Here is a 14,846-nt window from a genome sequence, read left to right on the forward strand (position 1 = left end):
TAAATTTCTGTAAATCCTAATTTCTTCATCTTTATTTTTTTTAAAGATTTTTATTTATTTATTTGAGAGAGAGAGAGTGACAGAGATAGCGAGAGAGAGTAGGAGCAGGGAGGAGAGGGAGAAGCAGGCTCCCCACTGAGCAGGGAGCCCGATGTGGGGCTCGATCCCAGGACCCTGGGATCATGACCTGAGCCAAAGGCAGATGCTTAACTGACTGAGCCACCCAGGCGACCAATTTCTTCAACTTTATTAAAAGAATAATACCTAATTCAAAGGGTTGCTGTGACGAATAAATACAACTTGGTATATAATAAGTGTTCAAAAATACCTACCATCATTAATAATAATAACAATAATTTCATGGGGCACCTGGGTGGCTCAGTCATTAAGCCTCTGTCTTCGGCTCAGGTCATGATCCCAGCATCCTGGGATCGAGCCCCGCACTGGGCTCTCTGCTCCGCGGGAAGCTTGCTTCTCCCTCTCCCACTCCCCCTACTTGTGTTCCTGCTCTCGCTATCTCTCCCTCTGTCAAATAAATAAATAAAATCTTTAAAAAAAAAAAGAACAATAATTTCATGCAACAGGGACACCTGGGTGGCTCAGTCAGTTAAGTGTCTGCCTTCGGCTCAGGTCATGATCCCAGGGTCCTGGGATCAAGCCCCGCATCAGGCTCCCTGCTCAGTGGGGAGTCTGCTTCTCCATCTCCCTCTGCCTGCTGCTCTGCCTACTTGTCCTCTCTCTCTCTGTCAAATAAATAATCTATAAAAAAAAATAATAATTTCATGCAACATAAGAAAATGTCTGTCTGAATACTGCTAAGCCCAGAGTTGATATAAATGAAATAAAAATGATCTCATAACCACAAATGATTTAAAACTGAAAATTAAAATAGTGAAACTGTATCTAATGCAAAACAAAGTTTGAATGGAAGGTGTGGTATAGTGGAAGAAGTAGCTTAAGATAATTTGAAACTCAAATATATGCAAATATATTTGCATATATGCAAATATTCAAGGTTATAATAGGAGTTTGATAAAAAATGGCCCAATGTAGTCCATTATTTGTCATTCCAATTGTGAATAACCAAGAAATATTCTGGAAGTTGAACAATGTGAAGAAACATTAACACAGTTTTCCCTATTTTCTTTATACTATACTTATTTATTTTAGATTTAATATAAAGCAAAATAAAGCCAAATTAAATACTAGAAAGATCCATAACACCACAGGATAAAAGCCACACACAAATTTGCTTTCCCATTTCATCAAAAAAACTCATATTGTGAGTTGGTAGCCTTCCTTTCTCAAAAATAGACTCTACAATTAACTTAATATTTTAGGTTACTGTATAATTCATAATGTTAATTTATATTCACCTCATTTATTTACCTCTGCTCACCTACATTTTAATCATCTTTTATAATTAAGGGGAATCATAAAGATGTTTATTACATTTGAAAGTATTCTCCTGGGGCGCCTGGGTGGCTCAGTCATTAAGCATCTGCCTTCGGCTCAGGTCATGATCCCAGGGTCCTGGGATCGAGCCCCACATCAGGCTCCCTGCTCAGCGGGAAGCCTGCTTCTCCCTCTCTCACTCCCCCTGCTTGTGTTCCCTCTCTCGCTGTCTCTCTCTGTCAAATAAATAAAAATCTTAAAAAAAAAAAAAAAAGAGAGTATTCTCCTTAAAATGACACAAAAAAGGCAATGTAACTAAATTTTCACAAAATGCTATCTGCTTTTTTTAAACAGATGTTTTATAGAAAAAATGGGAATATCTAGGAAAACCTGTATGTATACTTAAGAAAAAAGGAACCGTGAAAATTAAAACTAATGATTACAATCATATTAAATTAATTCAGTGGAAGAAAAGGAAAAATCTGATGAACAAGATCATGGAGTTATCAATCAGAGACAAATGTAAGAAAACAAGCCAAAACAACAAAAAGTGGGATTCTAAGGAGAAAAAAAAGACAAAAAAGGCATGCTTTGAAATTTTGCATAAAGTGTGATTCCATTTAAATATATTCTGATTCATTTAAAGCAAGTGGGTGAAATTATTACAACCATATGTTGGTTTAAAGTGATATTATCACATCTTCTTTTAAATAAGTATGTTCAGCCTATAACATATAAATAAGCTACAAAAATTAGGCTAAATTGAAGAGGTACATGTTTGCCAAATGTAATCAAAGGCCAAATTTGCACCTGAGAAAAATTATTGCATCCAGAAGGCAACAAAATATTCTTTGTAATCAATACAGAAGACATTTCCAAAATATAGGTTCTAAGCTATACAGGTCATAAGACAAAATTACACACAAGAATCAATTTATGGATCATCACAGCTCAACCTGTTTACATTGGCTTGTTTAGACATGATTGTCAATCTTTTCAAAGCATTTTCTAAGAGCATCAGCATTTGGGAAATGGTGATGACCTGTAGCCCCTTAGGAAATCCTGGATGTTTTTCAGGTGAAATTCCTCTGTAGAAAAACATGCAAAATGACCTTCATTATTTTCTCTGAAGCAAAGCATGAGCAACTTCTGCAGAACACAGCCATACCTTTCTGGATGTCTTCGGCCATATATCTCTCCTTTCCATTTAGTTTCATTATTTTCTGCTCTTTGTTGCTGCATTTGATCAAAAATAGCATGATAATGTTCATACTGTCGAGAAGAAAAAGATGATGGAGCCACAGCCCCTCCACTGCCAAAAAAGGGAGCCTAGGAATTAAACAAACAGCTCTCACATGTTTATCTCATAAGGCCAAAAAGGCCTGTACTACTCTCAAAAAAAAAAACAGGTTTTTTTCAACACTTGACTTTTAAAAAGCAATGAGCTAATCTGAACATATTGATAAACAGACAACCCAAACCAAAATGTTTTCCTACTATATTATAACCATTAACAATCAAAAAGTAGTATACTTTGTTACTAAGAATAAAGCATAATTTAAGAAAAATATAAAAAGACATTAAAACTGTAAATATTGAAAAGTCTGGTCTTCATAAGTTTTGAAACAAGTTTCTAGTACATATTTTATGATGCCATTCTATTAAGTTTAAATATGTACAATTTATAAGTAAAGCAGAGTGTACTGTAGTAACACTCAAAATTATATTTAACAAGAACATTTACATATGGTATTTAATATACCTCAAATCCTTCAACTCCACAATAAGGATATAAATACCATTGAAACATATTCTAGATGTAAATAAAAAAAAGCAAAACATCATATCTATCCTTAATCAGTTATAAACAAGTTGGGAAACAAAGCACAAAACTAGAAAAACATTACATGTCTGTGATAAATCAATGGTAATAGGCACATGCTAAAGTAGTAAGTACTGAGACTGAGCAACTTTCACAAAACAGAAAAAAAACTTACCAGAAATAAAACTTTCTCAAAAGAAAAAAAAAAGGCACTGGAGAAAGATACTGTTCAACCCAGTCTTGAAAGCAATGTAACAAAGATAGATTGAATGATTAAATATGAGCCAGGGTATTAAAGTAAAAAGAAATGATGTATGTATAATATTTGGGTGTTGACAGCAGGAGGAGAAAGAGATTATGCAAACAAATATGAAAAGAAGGCAGGCATTGGTCATAAAAGGCTAGTATATCTAATTGCTAGCAACCCTTTAAGATCATATAACAAAGGACAACAGAAAGCATTTATAAACTTTCTGAGAGGTGTAGCACAGCAAAACAGTTTTTAGGAAGGTGAGTCAAATTATGCATGATAAGCAGGAATAAGAGAGAGAATAAGGTAGAGGAAGTAATGCAAAGGCTTACTGCACTGATGCCAAAGCCACAAGCCTAGAAATAAAGAAAAGCAATCAATGAAAAAGGGAAGGGAGCTGTGGATTCTCTTGTGGAGTAACACAGATTAAAGGCAGACATAAGGCCACAACTACAGAGACAAGCATGTGGAAAACTCAGAGTTAGAAAACAGAGATGTCAGACAAGGATGAGAATTTTAAAAGTAAGTGTGTAAGGGGAAGAGAAAGATGGCAGAGGAGTAGGAGACCTAAATTTCGTCTGGTCAAAGGAATTCAGCTAGATAGGGATCAAACCATTCTGAACACCTATGAACTCAATAGGAGATCGAGGAAAATAGCAGCAACTCTCTGAACAGAAAACTCTCTGAACAGAAAAGTGACCACTTTCTGGAAGGTAGGATGTGCGAAGTGAATCCGAGGCGATATTCGGGGGGATAGACGGTGGGGGAGGGGGCCTCCGTCGGCCGCTTCTGGCAAGTGATAGAGCAGCAGAGCACAAAATCGGAACTTTTGTAAGTCTGCTCTGCTGAGGGACGTCGCTCCAGTGGCTATGTGTGGGGGTGGAACCCTCACTGGGACAGTGTGGTCTCAGGACCCTCCGGGTCAGAGAAAGAACAGGGGTGCCTGAGTGCGGCAGAGCTCCCAGGAATCAGAGCAGGGAGGCCGGCTGCAAAGACGGAGCCAAGGAGTGGGCTCTCAGCTCTGGGTTGCCATAAACCGTGATGCGCGACACAGGCCACTGCCCTTCCAGCAGGGACCCAACAAGCGGCAGATCCGGGAAGACTCCCCTTCCTCCCCTGGGAGGAGTGCCGCGGGAGCGCACCAGGGATCTGCTGGGTTTGGAGACTCCAAACGGGGTCATGTGCCAGAGATAGAAACGCTCGGTCACAGACCAGGTAAGCACTGAGTGCAGTCGGAGACCGGGGAGACGGGAGTGACTGACTGCTTTTCTCTGGGGGCTCAATGAGGAGTGGGACCCCGAGCCCTTCGCTCCTCCGGGCTGGAGACTGGGAGGCCACCATTTTCACTCTCGGCCTCCAAAGCAGTATGGAAAGCTTTCAGGGAACAAAAGCTCCCGAGAGCAAACCCGAGCAGATTACTTAGCCCGGACCCCAGCAAGGGCTGGGCAATTCCGCCTCGGGCAAAGACATTTGAGATTCACTGCAACATGCCCCTCCAACAGAAGATAAGCAAGAACAGCCAGCCAAGACCAAGGTGACTGATCAATGAGAACGGCAGAACTCGAGCACTAGGGGAATACAGCACATAGAATTTGTGGCTTTTTCCCCCCTGATTCTTTAGTCCTTCAAAGCTAATTTTTTAAATTTTCTTTTTATTTATTTTTTTTAATTTTTCTTTTTCCCTTTTTCAACCAACATCTTATCAATCCCTTTTTTAAAAATCTTTTTTATTTTTCATTTTTAGAGTCATATTCTATCCCTTCATAGTAGTTAACCTTATTTTTGGTGTATATATATATATATATATATATAAGTTATTCTCTCTTTAAAATTTTGGGATACAGTTTCTTCTAACACACCAAAATAGACCCTAAATCTCTAGTGTATGGCTTTGTTCTAGTCTCCTGCCTGATCACATTCTCTTTTTTTTTTTTAATTTCTCTTCTTTCTTTTTTCAACCAACTTCTTGTCAATTCCTTTTATAAAATCTTTTATAATTTTAAGCTTTACAGTCATATTCCATCCCTTCATCGTATTTACCCTTATTTTTGTACATATATAAGCTTTTGTTTTTTTAAAATTTTGGGAGGCAGTTTTTTCTAACAGACCAAATACGCCCAAAACCTAGCGTGTGGCACTGATCTATGCACCAACCTGATCATATCTGATTATATCCTTTTTTGTTTTTCTCTTTTTCCTTTTTTCCTTCTTTCCCTTTCTTTTCCTCTGGTTTCAGGTCTCTTCTGATTTATTTAGTGTCTATTTTTCTGGGGTCGTTGTTACCCTGTTAGCATTTTGTTCTCTCATTCATCTATTTGCCTCTGGACAAAATGAGAAGATGGAAAAAATCACCTCAACAAAAAGAACAAGACGCAGTACCCACTGCCAGGGACCTAATCAATATGGACATTAGTAAGATGTCAGAACTAGAGTTCAGAATGATGATTTTAAAGATACTAGCTGGGCTTGAAAAAAGCATGGAAGATATTACAGAAACCCTTTCTGGAGAAATAAAAGAACTAAAATCTAACCAAGTCGAAATCAAAAAGGCTATTAATGAGGTGCAATCAAAAATGGAGGCTCTAACTGCTAGGATAAATGAGGCAGAAGAGAGAATCAGTGAGATAGAAGACCAAATGATGGAAAATAAAGAAGCTGAGAAAAAGGAGATAAACAACTACTGGATCACGAGGGCAGAATTTGAGAGATAAGTGATACCATAAGACAAAACAATATTAGAATACCTGGGATCCCAGAAGAAGAAGAAAGAGAGAGAGGGACAGAAGGTATATTGGAGCAAATTATAGCAGAGAACTTCCCTAATTTGGAGAAGGAAACAGGCATCAAAATCCAGGAGGCACAGAGAACCCTCCTCAAAATCAATAAAAATAGGTCAACACCCTGACATCTAATAGTAGAACTTATGAGTCTCAGAGACAAAGAGAAAATCCTGAAAGCAGCTCGGGACAAGAGATCTGTAACCTACAATGATAGAAACATTAGACTGGCAACAGACCTATCCACAGAGACGTGGAAGGCCAAAAAGGACTGGCATGATATATTCAGAGCACTAAATGAGAAAAATATGCAGTCAAGAATACTATATCCAGCTAGGCTGTCATTGAAAATAGGAGAGATAAAAAGCTTCCAGGATAAACAAAAACTAAAGGAATTTGCAAACACGAAACCAGCCCTACAAAGAAATATTGAAAGGGGTCCTCTAAGCAAAGAGAGAGCCTAAAAGTAACATAGACCAGAAAGGAACACAGACAATATACAGTAACAGTCACCTTACAGGCAATACAATGGCACTAAATTCGTATCTTTCAATAGTTACCCTGAATGTAAATGGGTTAAATACCCCAATCAAAAGATACAGGGTATCAGACTGGATAAAAAAAAACAAGACCCATCGATCTGCTGTCTGCAAGAGACTCATTTTAGACCCAAAGACACCTCCAGATTGAAAGTGAGGGGGTGGAAAACCATTTACCATGCTAATGGACACCAAAAGAAAGCTGGGGTGGCAATCCTTATATCAGACAAATTAGATTTTAAACCAAAGACTGTAATAAGAGATGAGGAAGGACACTATATCCTACTTAAAGGGTCTAGCCAACAAGAAGATCTAACAATTGTAAATATCTATGCCCCTAAATGGGAACAGCCACTTATATAAGCCAATTAATAACAAAAGCAAAGAAACACATGGACAACAATACAATACTAGTGGGAGACTTTAACACCCCCCTCACTGAAATGGACAGATCATCTAAGCAAAAGATCAACAAGGAAATAAAGACTTTAAATGACACACTGGACCAAATGGACTTCACAGATATATTCAGAACATTCCATCCCAAAGCAACAGAATACACATTCTTCTCTAGTGCCCATGGAACATTCTCCAGAAGAGATCACATCCTAGGTCACAAATCAGGTCTCAACCGGTACCAAAAGATTGGGATCATTCCCTGCCTATTTTCAGACCACAATGCTTTGAAACTAGAACTCAATCACAAGAGGAAGGTCAGAAAGAACTCAAGTACATGGGGGCTAAAGAGCATCCTACTAAAGAATGAATGGGTCAATCAGGAAATTAAAGAAGAATTAAAAAAATTCATGGAAACAAATAAAAATGAGAACACAACTGTTCAAAATCTTTGGGATGCAGCAAAAGCAGTCTTAAGAGGAAAGTATATAGCAATACAAGCCTTTCTCAAGAAACAAGAAAGGCCTCAAATACACAACCTAACCCTACACCTAAAGGAGCTGGAGAAAGAACAGCAAATAAAGCCTAAACCCAGCAGGAGAAGAGAAATAATAAAGATCAGAGCAGAAATCAATGAAATAGAAGCCAAAAGAACAGTAGAATAGATCAACGAAACTAGGAGCAGGTTCTTTGAAAGAATTAATAAGATTGATAAACCCCTGGCCAGATTTATCAAAAAGAAAAGAGAAAATGACCCAAATAAATAAACTCATGAATGAAAGAGGAGAGATCAAAACCAACACCAAAGAAATACAAACAATTATAAGAACATATTATGAGTAACTATATGCCAGCAAATTAAATAATCTGGAAGAAATGGATGCATTCCTAGAGATGTATAAACTACCAAAACTGAACCAGGAAGAAATAGAAAACCTGAACAGACCTATAACCACTAAGGAAATTGAAGCAGTCATCAAAAATCTCCCAACAAACAAGAACCCAGGGCCAGATGGCTTCCCAGTGGAATTCTACCAAAAATTTAAAGAAGAATTAATACCTATTCTTCTGAAACTGTTCCAAAAAATAGAAATGGAAGGAAAACTTCCAAACTCGTTTTATGAGGCCACCATACCTTGATCCCCAACCAGACAAAGACCCCACCAAAAAGGAGAATTACAGACCAATATCGCTGATGAACATGGATGCAAAAATCCTCACCAAAATACTAGCCAATAGGATCCAACAGTACATTAAAAGGATTATTCACCACGACCAAGTGGGATTTATTCCTGGGCTGCAAGATTGGTTCAACATCCGCAAATCAATCAATGTGATACAGTACATTAATAAAAGAAAGAACAAGAATCATATGATCCTCTCAAGAGATGCAGAAAAAGCATTTGACAAAGTACAGCATCCTTTCTTGATCAAAACTCTTCAGAGTATAGGAATAGAGGGTACATACCTCAATATCATAAAAGCCATCTATGAAAAACCCACAGCGAATATCATTTTCAATGGGGAAAAACTGAGAGCTTTTCCCCTAAGGTCAGGAACATGGCAGGGATGTCCACTATCACCACTGCTCTTCAACATAGTACTAGAAGTCCTAGCCACAGCAATCAGACAACAAAAAGAAATAAAGGGCATCCGAATCGACAAATAAGAAGTGAAACTCTCACTGTTTGCAGATGATATGATACTTTATGTGGAAAACCCAAAAGACTCCACTCCAAAACTGCTAGAACTCATACAGGAATTCAGTAAAGTGTCAGGATATAAAATCAATGCATAGATGCACAGATCAATGCAATACCCAGAGCAATCTACACATTCAATGCAATCCCTATCAAAATACCATCCACTTTTTTCAAAGAAATGGAACAAATAATCCTAAAATTTGTATGGAATCAGAAAAGACCCCGAATAGGCAGAGGAATATTGAAAAAGAAAAGCAAAGCTGGTGGCATCACAGTTCCGGACTTTAACCTCTATTACAAAGCTGTCATCATCAAGACAGTATGGTACTGGCACAAAAACAGACACATAGATCAATGGAACAGAATAGAGAGCCCAGAGATGGACCCTCAACTCTATGGTCAACCAATCTTCAACAAAGCAGGAAAGAATGTCCAATGGAAAAAAGACAGTCTCTTCAACAAATGGTGCTGGGAAAATTGGACAGCCACATGCAGAAGAATGAAACTGGACCATTTCCTTACACCACACACAAAAATAGACTCAAAATGGTTGAAAGACCTCAATGTGAGACAGGATCAAAATCCTAAGGAGAACACAGGCAGCAACCTCTTTGACCTCAGCCGCAGCAACTTCTTCCTAGAGACATTGCCTAAGGCAAGGGAAACAAGGGCAAAAATGAACTATTGGGACTTCATCAAGATAAAAAGCTTTTGCACAGCAAAAGAAACAGTCAACAAAACCAAAAGACAACCGACAGAATGGGAGAAGATATTTGCAAATGACATATCAGATAAAGGGCTAGTATCCAAAATCTATAAAGAACTTCTCAAACTCAACACCCAAACAACAAATGATCCAGTCAAGAAATGGGCAGAAGACATGAACAGACATTTTTCCAAAGATGACATCCAAACGGCCAACAGACACATGAAAAAGTATTCAATATCGCTCGGCATCAGGGAAATCCAAATCAAAACCTCAATGAGATACCACCTCACACCAGTCAGAATGGCTAAAATTAACAAGTCAGGAAATGACAGATGTTGGCGGGGATGCGGAGAAAGGGAAACCCTCCTACACTGTTGGTGGGAATGCAAGCTGGTGCAGCCACTCTGGAAAACAGTATGGAGGTTCCTCAAAAAGTTGAAAATAGAGCTACCCTATGACCCAGGAATTGCACTTCTAGGTATTTACCCTAAAGATACAAATGTAGTGATCCGAAGGGGTACCTGCACCTCGATGTTTATAGCAGCAATGTCCACAATAGGCAAACTATGGAAAGAGCCAAGATGTCCATCGATAGATGAATGGATAAAGAACATGTGGTATATATATACAATGGAATATTATGTAGCCATCAAAAGGAATGAAATCTTGCCATTTGCAATGACGTGGATGGAACTGGAGGGTATTATGCTGAGCGAAATAAGTCAATCAGAGAAAGACATGTATCATATGATCTCACTGATATGAGGAATTCTTAATCTCAGGAAACAAACTGAGGGTTGCTGGAGTGGTGGGGGGTGGGAGGGATGGGGTGGCTGGGTGACAGACATTGGGGAGGGTATGTGCTATGGTGGGCGCTGTGAATTGTGTAAGACTGTTGAATCACAGACCTGTACCTCTGAAACAAATAATACATTATATGTTAAAAAAAAAAAGAAGAAGATATTCGGAAAGGTAAAATGAAGGGGGGGAAATTGGAGGGGGAGACGGACCATGAGAGATGATGGACTCTTGAGAAACAAACTGAGGGTTCTAGAGGGGACGGGGGTGGGGGGATAGGTTAGCCTGGTGATGGGTATTAAAGAGGGCACGTATTGGATGGAGCACTGGGTGTTATACGCAAACAATGAATCATGGAGCACTCCATCAAAAACTAATGATGTATGGTGATATGGTGATTATCGTAACATAATAAAAATTAAAAAAAAAAGTAAGTGTGTAATGCTTCACAAGTCACGGTGAAAGAATTTCACTATCAAGAGGAAATCAATAACCTCAAATGCAGAGGTGAACAACACTGAAAATAAACCGTTATGACTAAAGTTGAGTGGTAGCATTTCAAAACCATTTTTGGGGGGGAAATGATGAGAACAGAAGCCAGAATACTGACAAGTAAAAGAAGAGCTTCCAAGTGATAACATTTTAAGGAAGAAATCTGGCTAAGAAAAGAGGCAAAGAAAAATGAAATCAAGTAAATTTCAGTGTACCCTCTGAGCTAAAATCCTTACATAGTAAGTTGCTGACAATATTATAAGAAAGCATGAGTTTAAAAAAAAAAAAACTCAAGATGAATACAGATAACTGATTAAAGATGTTTGAGAAGAGATGAAAGTTGTCAGAAATAGGGAAGATAACTAATTAGGCAGGAAACCCCATTAAAGGAATCCTCACACACATCTTCAAATTGTGCCTCCCAAGGCAAGATTCAGAATCAGAATTCAGATAAAAGGCAGTTGCATCTCCTATGAGACTGGCTACTCTCTGAGCTTAGCCTGGTGCTAATTTCACATTGATCTGAATTTGAGTTGTCTAATGTTTCTCTTTAGCAAAAATGTAGGTATGCTAACATCTCTGAAGATGGCTATACTGAAAATAATGCTGAAAATACTCTACTAGAACACTGAAGCAATATGATCTTTCAAAAATCACCTTTTTCACCAATTATAAGCACAGCTGGAGAAGTTTTGACAAATATATACACTTGTGTAACTACTACTACAATCAAAAGCATATCCATCACCCCAAAAAGTTCCCTTGTGTTACTTTGCAGTCAACATCCCCTCATTCCAGCAATCACTGATCTGCTCTCTGTCATAGACTTGACTGCCTTTTCTATAATTTCATATAAATGAAATCATACAAAACATACTCTTATGTCTGGCTTCTTTAACTCAGTATGTTTTTGATTGATCCATGTTGTTGCATGTATTAACAGGCTATTCCTTTTTATCACTGAGTAGTATTCCCATATATTTTCAAACAACAGATAAGCTTTTTACATATTATGATTACTGTATGATCCAACTATGTGGAACATTTCATAATTTAAAACACAATACACATTCATAATTCATAAAAGACACATCAGAAATAAAGCAATAAGTCCCAGATTCTGCAAATAGTAAATAACCAAAGACAGTTAGTAATTTATACTGTGAATAATGCCTTATTAGAGGTTTATAATAATGGTACTAATTTTGAAATCTTTCCCTTAATGTTCAGTTTCTGTTTAATCTTTAGTTAGGGGATGTCCTTAATTTGGTCGACATTATACTGAGGCTCCAGGCCCCTAACAACTGTACAGAAATCAAACAACCTAAAAGTTAAATATTTCAAACCCTATGGGAAATAAGTACAGAAACTAACATAGAATTTGCTTTAAGTCACGGGAAATAGTTTTATTAATACTCAATAAAAGCATTATAGAAATTTATAAAATGAAGCAAAAATCTATTAAGCACACACTATGTAATTCTGTTGAAAAACTGTCTCAATCAGTTATCAAACAACATTGATTAAACTAGACTTTAGGATTAAGTATAGCTTTAGACACCATAGGAAAAAAAAACATTTTATTGCATAGAAGACATACGCAGAAAAACAAGAAAAAATAATCGAATTCTCAACACTAACCACGTCCTTGATATAAAATGCTTGACAAGATCTGAGGGCCTACTTTTACTTTCCAATCGGATAAGATATGGAATTAGTTACTTTATTTTATTTTTGAAGATTTTATTTAGTTGACAGAGAGAGAGAGACAGCGAGAGAGGGAACACAAGCAGTTAGGAGTGGACAGGGAGAAGCAGGCTCCCAGCTGAACAGGGAGCCCGATGAGGGACTCGATCCCAGGACTCTGGGATGATGACCTGGGCCGAAGGCAGATGCTTAATGGGATCATGACCTGGGCCGAAGGCAAATGCTTAATGAATGAGCCACCCAGGCACCCTGGAATTACTTATTTTAGAATGGGCCAAATTTTGAGTCATTCCTTGTCATTCAGGAGGTAGTAAGCTCTACTTTCAAGTAAAGTAGATAGTACAGCACAAAAAAGGTATAATTTTAAAGATAAATTTATATTACTAAAAACAGTATAATATATTAATACAGAATTAGAAGAAGTGACTTCTACTGAATTACTAATATGTAATATGAAAAATGTGAAAGCCAGGACAGAACACACATATCTTTTATATAAAACAAACTTTTATTCAAATCATAACTTTTGGGGAAAAGAAGTAAAAAAGGTAATCAAGTCAATTTGACAAATCTATTCAATACCTAAATACGAAGTTTAAGAGCTTGGGTCAAGGGAATTCACAATTTAAAGACATGCTGACTAAAAGTTGATTGGATAACATACATTAAAATTATAATACAGAGGAATAAAAGTATATTCATTTCTTTATTGCTGTGTAACAAATTACCACAAACTTAGTAGCTTAAGGCAATACCCATTTATTATCTCACTGTTTCCCTGGCTCAGGAGTCTGGATGTGGTTAGCTGGGTCTCCTGGTCAGGATCTCACCAGGCAGCAAAGAAGGCATCAGCCAGAACTGCAATTCTCATCTGAGGCTCAGGATCCTCTTTCAAGTTCACTGGATCCTGGCAGAATTCATTTCCTTGTGGCCATAATGCTAAGGTCACCACTTTCTTGCTAGCTGTTAGCCAAAGGGGACTATCAACTTCTAAAGGCCACCTATACTTCCCTGCAACATGAATGTTTGCTTTTTTCCAGGCCAGGAGAAGCATGTCTCTCAGACTTTCTTCTCCCCTTCCAGTCTGCTATGAGGAGTCTCATCAAATATCAACAGTAATCACAGGAGTGACTATCCCATCACCACTTACCACGTAACAAAACCTAATCAAGAGAGCTACAATACCACCCTATTCATAGGGTTCCACCAAGGGGAGGGAATACAAGGTGTCTATACCAGGAATCAGAAATTTGGGGGACCATCTTAGAATTCAGCCTACCACAGATATGTAAAGGATGCTACAAGAGCAGAAGAGGAAATATAAGATTCAGATAAGCAGAACAAAGAAAGAAACAGGAAATTAAACCTATGAGTCCTTGCTAGTCACACTCCAGGCATTGTTCTTGAAATTTTTTTCCTTTTCTTTTCTTTCTTTCTTTCTTTTTTTAAATGAAGAAATTACGGCTCAGAAAACAAGTAACTTGCCCAAGGTTAAAGAGTCTAGATCTACCCAAAAGAAATATCAATTAATATATCTAGATAAATGATTAGCTAGGTAATCTGCTATCCAGGTAAATCATTGGATGTGGGATTGACAGTGAAGGGAGGGGTGCCATCAAGTAAAGAGAAACACAGTGCAAAGACAAAGAGATTGGGCAGGCTACACACAATAAGAAAATTACCAGTATGGTCTTTAGTTCAGCCTCACTTGAGTCCATAGCGTGTGGTAGGGAATGGATGGAGAGGAGCTTAGAGAGATAGGCAGGGGCCAGACGAACAAGGATCTTAAGAAAACTTAATCTTTAAGGCTAGATGAAGCAATAGAAGGATTTTAGGCAGAGGTGTGACAACTTTTATTTGATTTTAAAAAGATTCTTCTGGAAGGAATGGTATATCATAGCCTTCACATCAAACTTCTTAAACAATTTAACAGTGTCAGATATTAGTTATCAATACAAATTAGATATCAAATACATGTAGGAAAACTAAGAATTTGTAATAGATGAAGAATTCTAGGTAAAAAGTTAATACCTCCCCCCCTCCTAAAGCCAGTTATATACATTTCAAAGAGCAAGGTGAAACTGGATAAAAAACCACAATAGTGTAACCACATGGGTATCAATGCCTACCTTTACTTCACCACTTCCACCAGTATTTAGCACGTTTCTCCATCCTTGTTCCCTGGCCCTATTTATTCTCTCCAACTTTTGGGGAAAAGAAACAAACAAAACACAATTCAAGTATTTAATATAAAATAC

At 37.7% G+C, this 14,846-nt stretch overlaps 1 protein-coding gene across 9 annotated transcripts in view; it reads right to left on the bottom strand.

Moving 5' to 3' along the window:
* Positions 1–14,846, bottom strand: part of LOC118519942 (serine/threonine-protein kinase Nek1) — a 230,519-nt gene that overhangs the window by 143,824 nt on the left and 71,849 nt on the right. For 8 of the 9 annotated variants that reach the window (XM_078069428.1, XM_078069430.1, XM_078069434.1 and 5 more), the window contains 2 exons: positions 14,718–14,792; positions 2,564–2,724 (listed from right to left, as the gene is read on the bottom strand). In XM_078069428.1, coding sequence (XP_077925554.1) covers positions 2,564–2,724; positions 14,718–14,792 — 236 coding nt within the window. The remainder of the gene's footprint in view (positions 1–2,563; positions 2,725–14,717; positions 14,793–14,846) is intronic. The other variant, XM_078069435.1, reaches the window with a different exon arrangement.

This window comes from Halichoerus grypus, chromosome 3, assembly GCF_964656455.1.
Source record: "Halichoerus grypus chromosome 3, mHalGry1.hap1.1, whole genome shotgun sequence".
NCBI lineage: Eukaryota > Metazoa > Chordata > Mammalia > Carnivora > Phocidae > Halichoerus > Halichoerus grypus.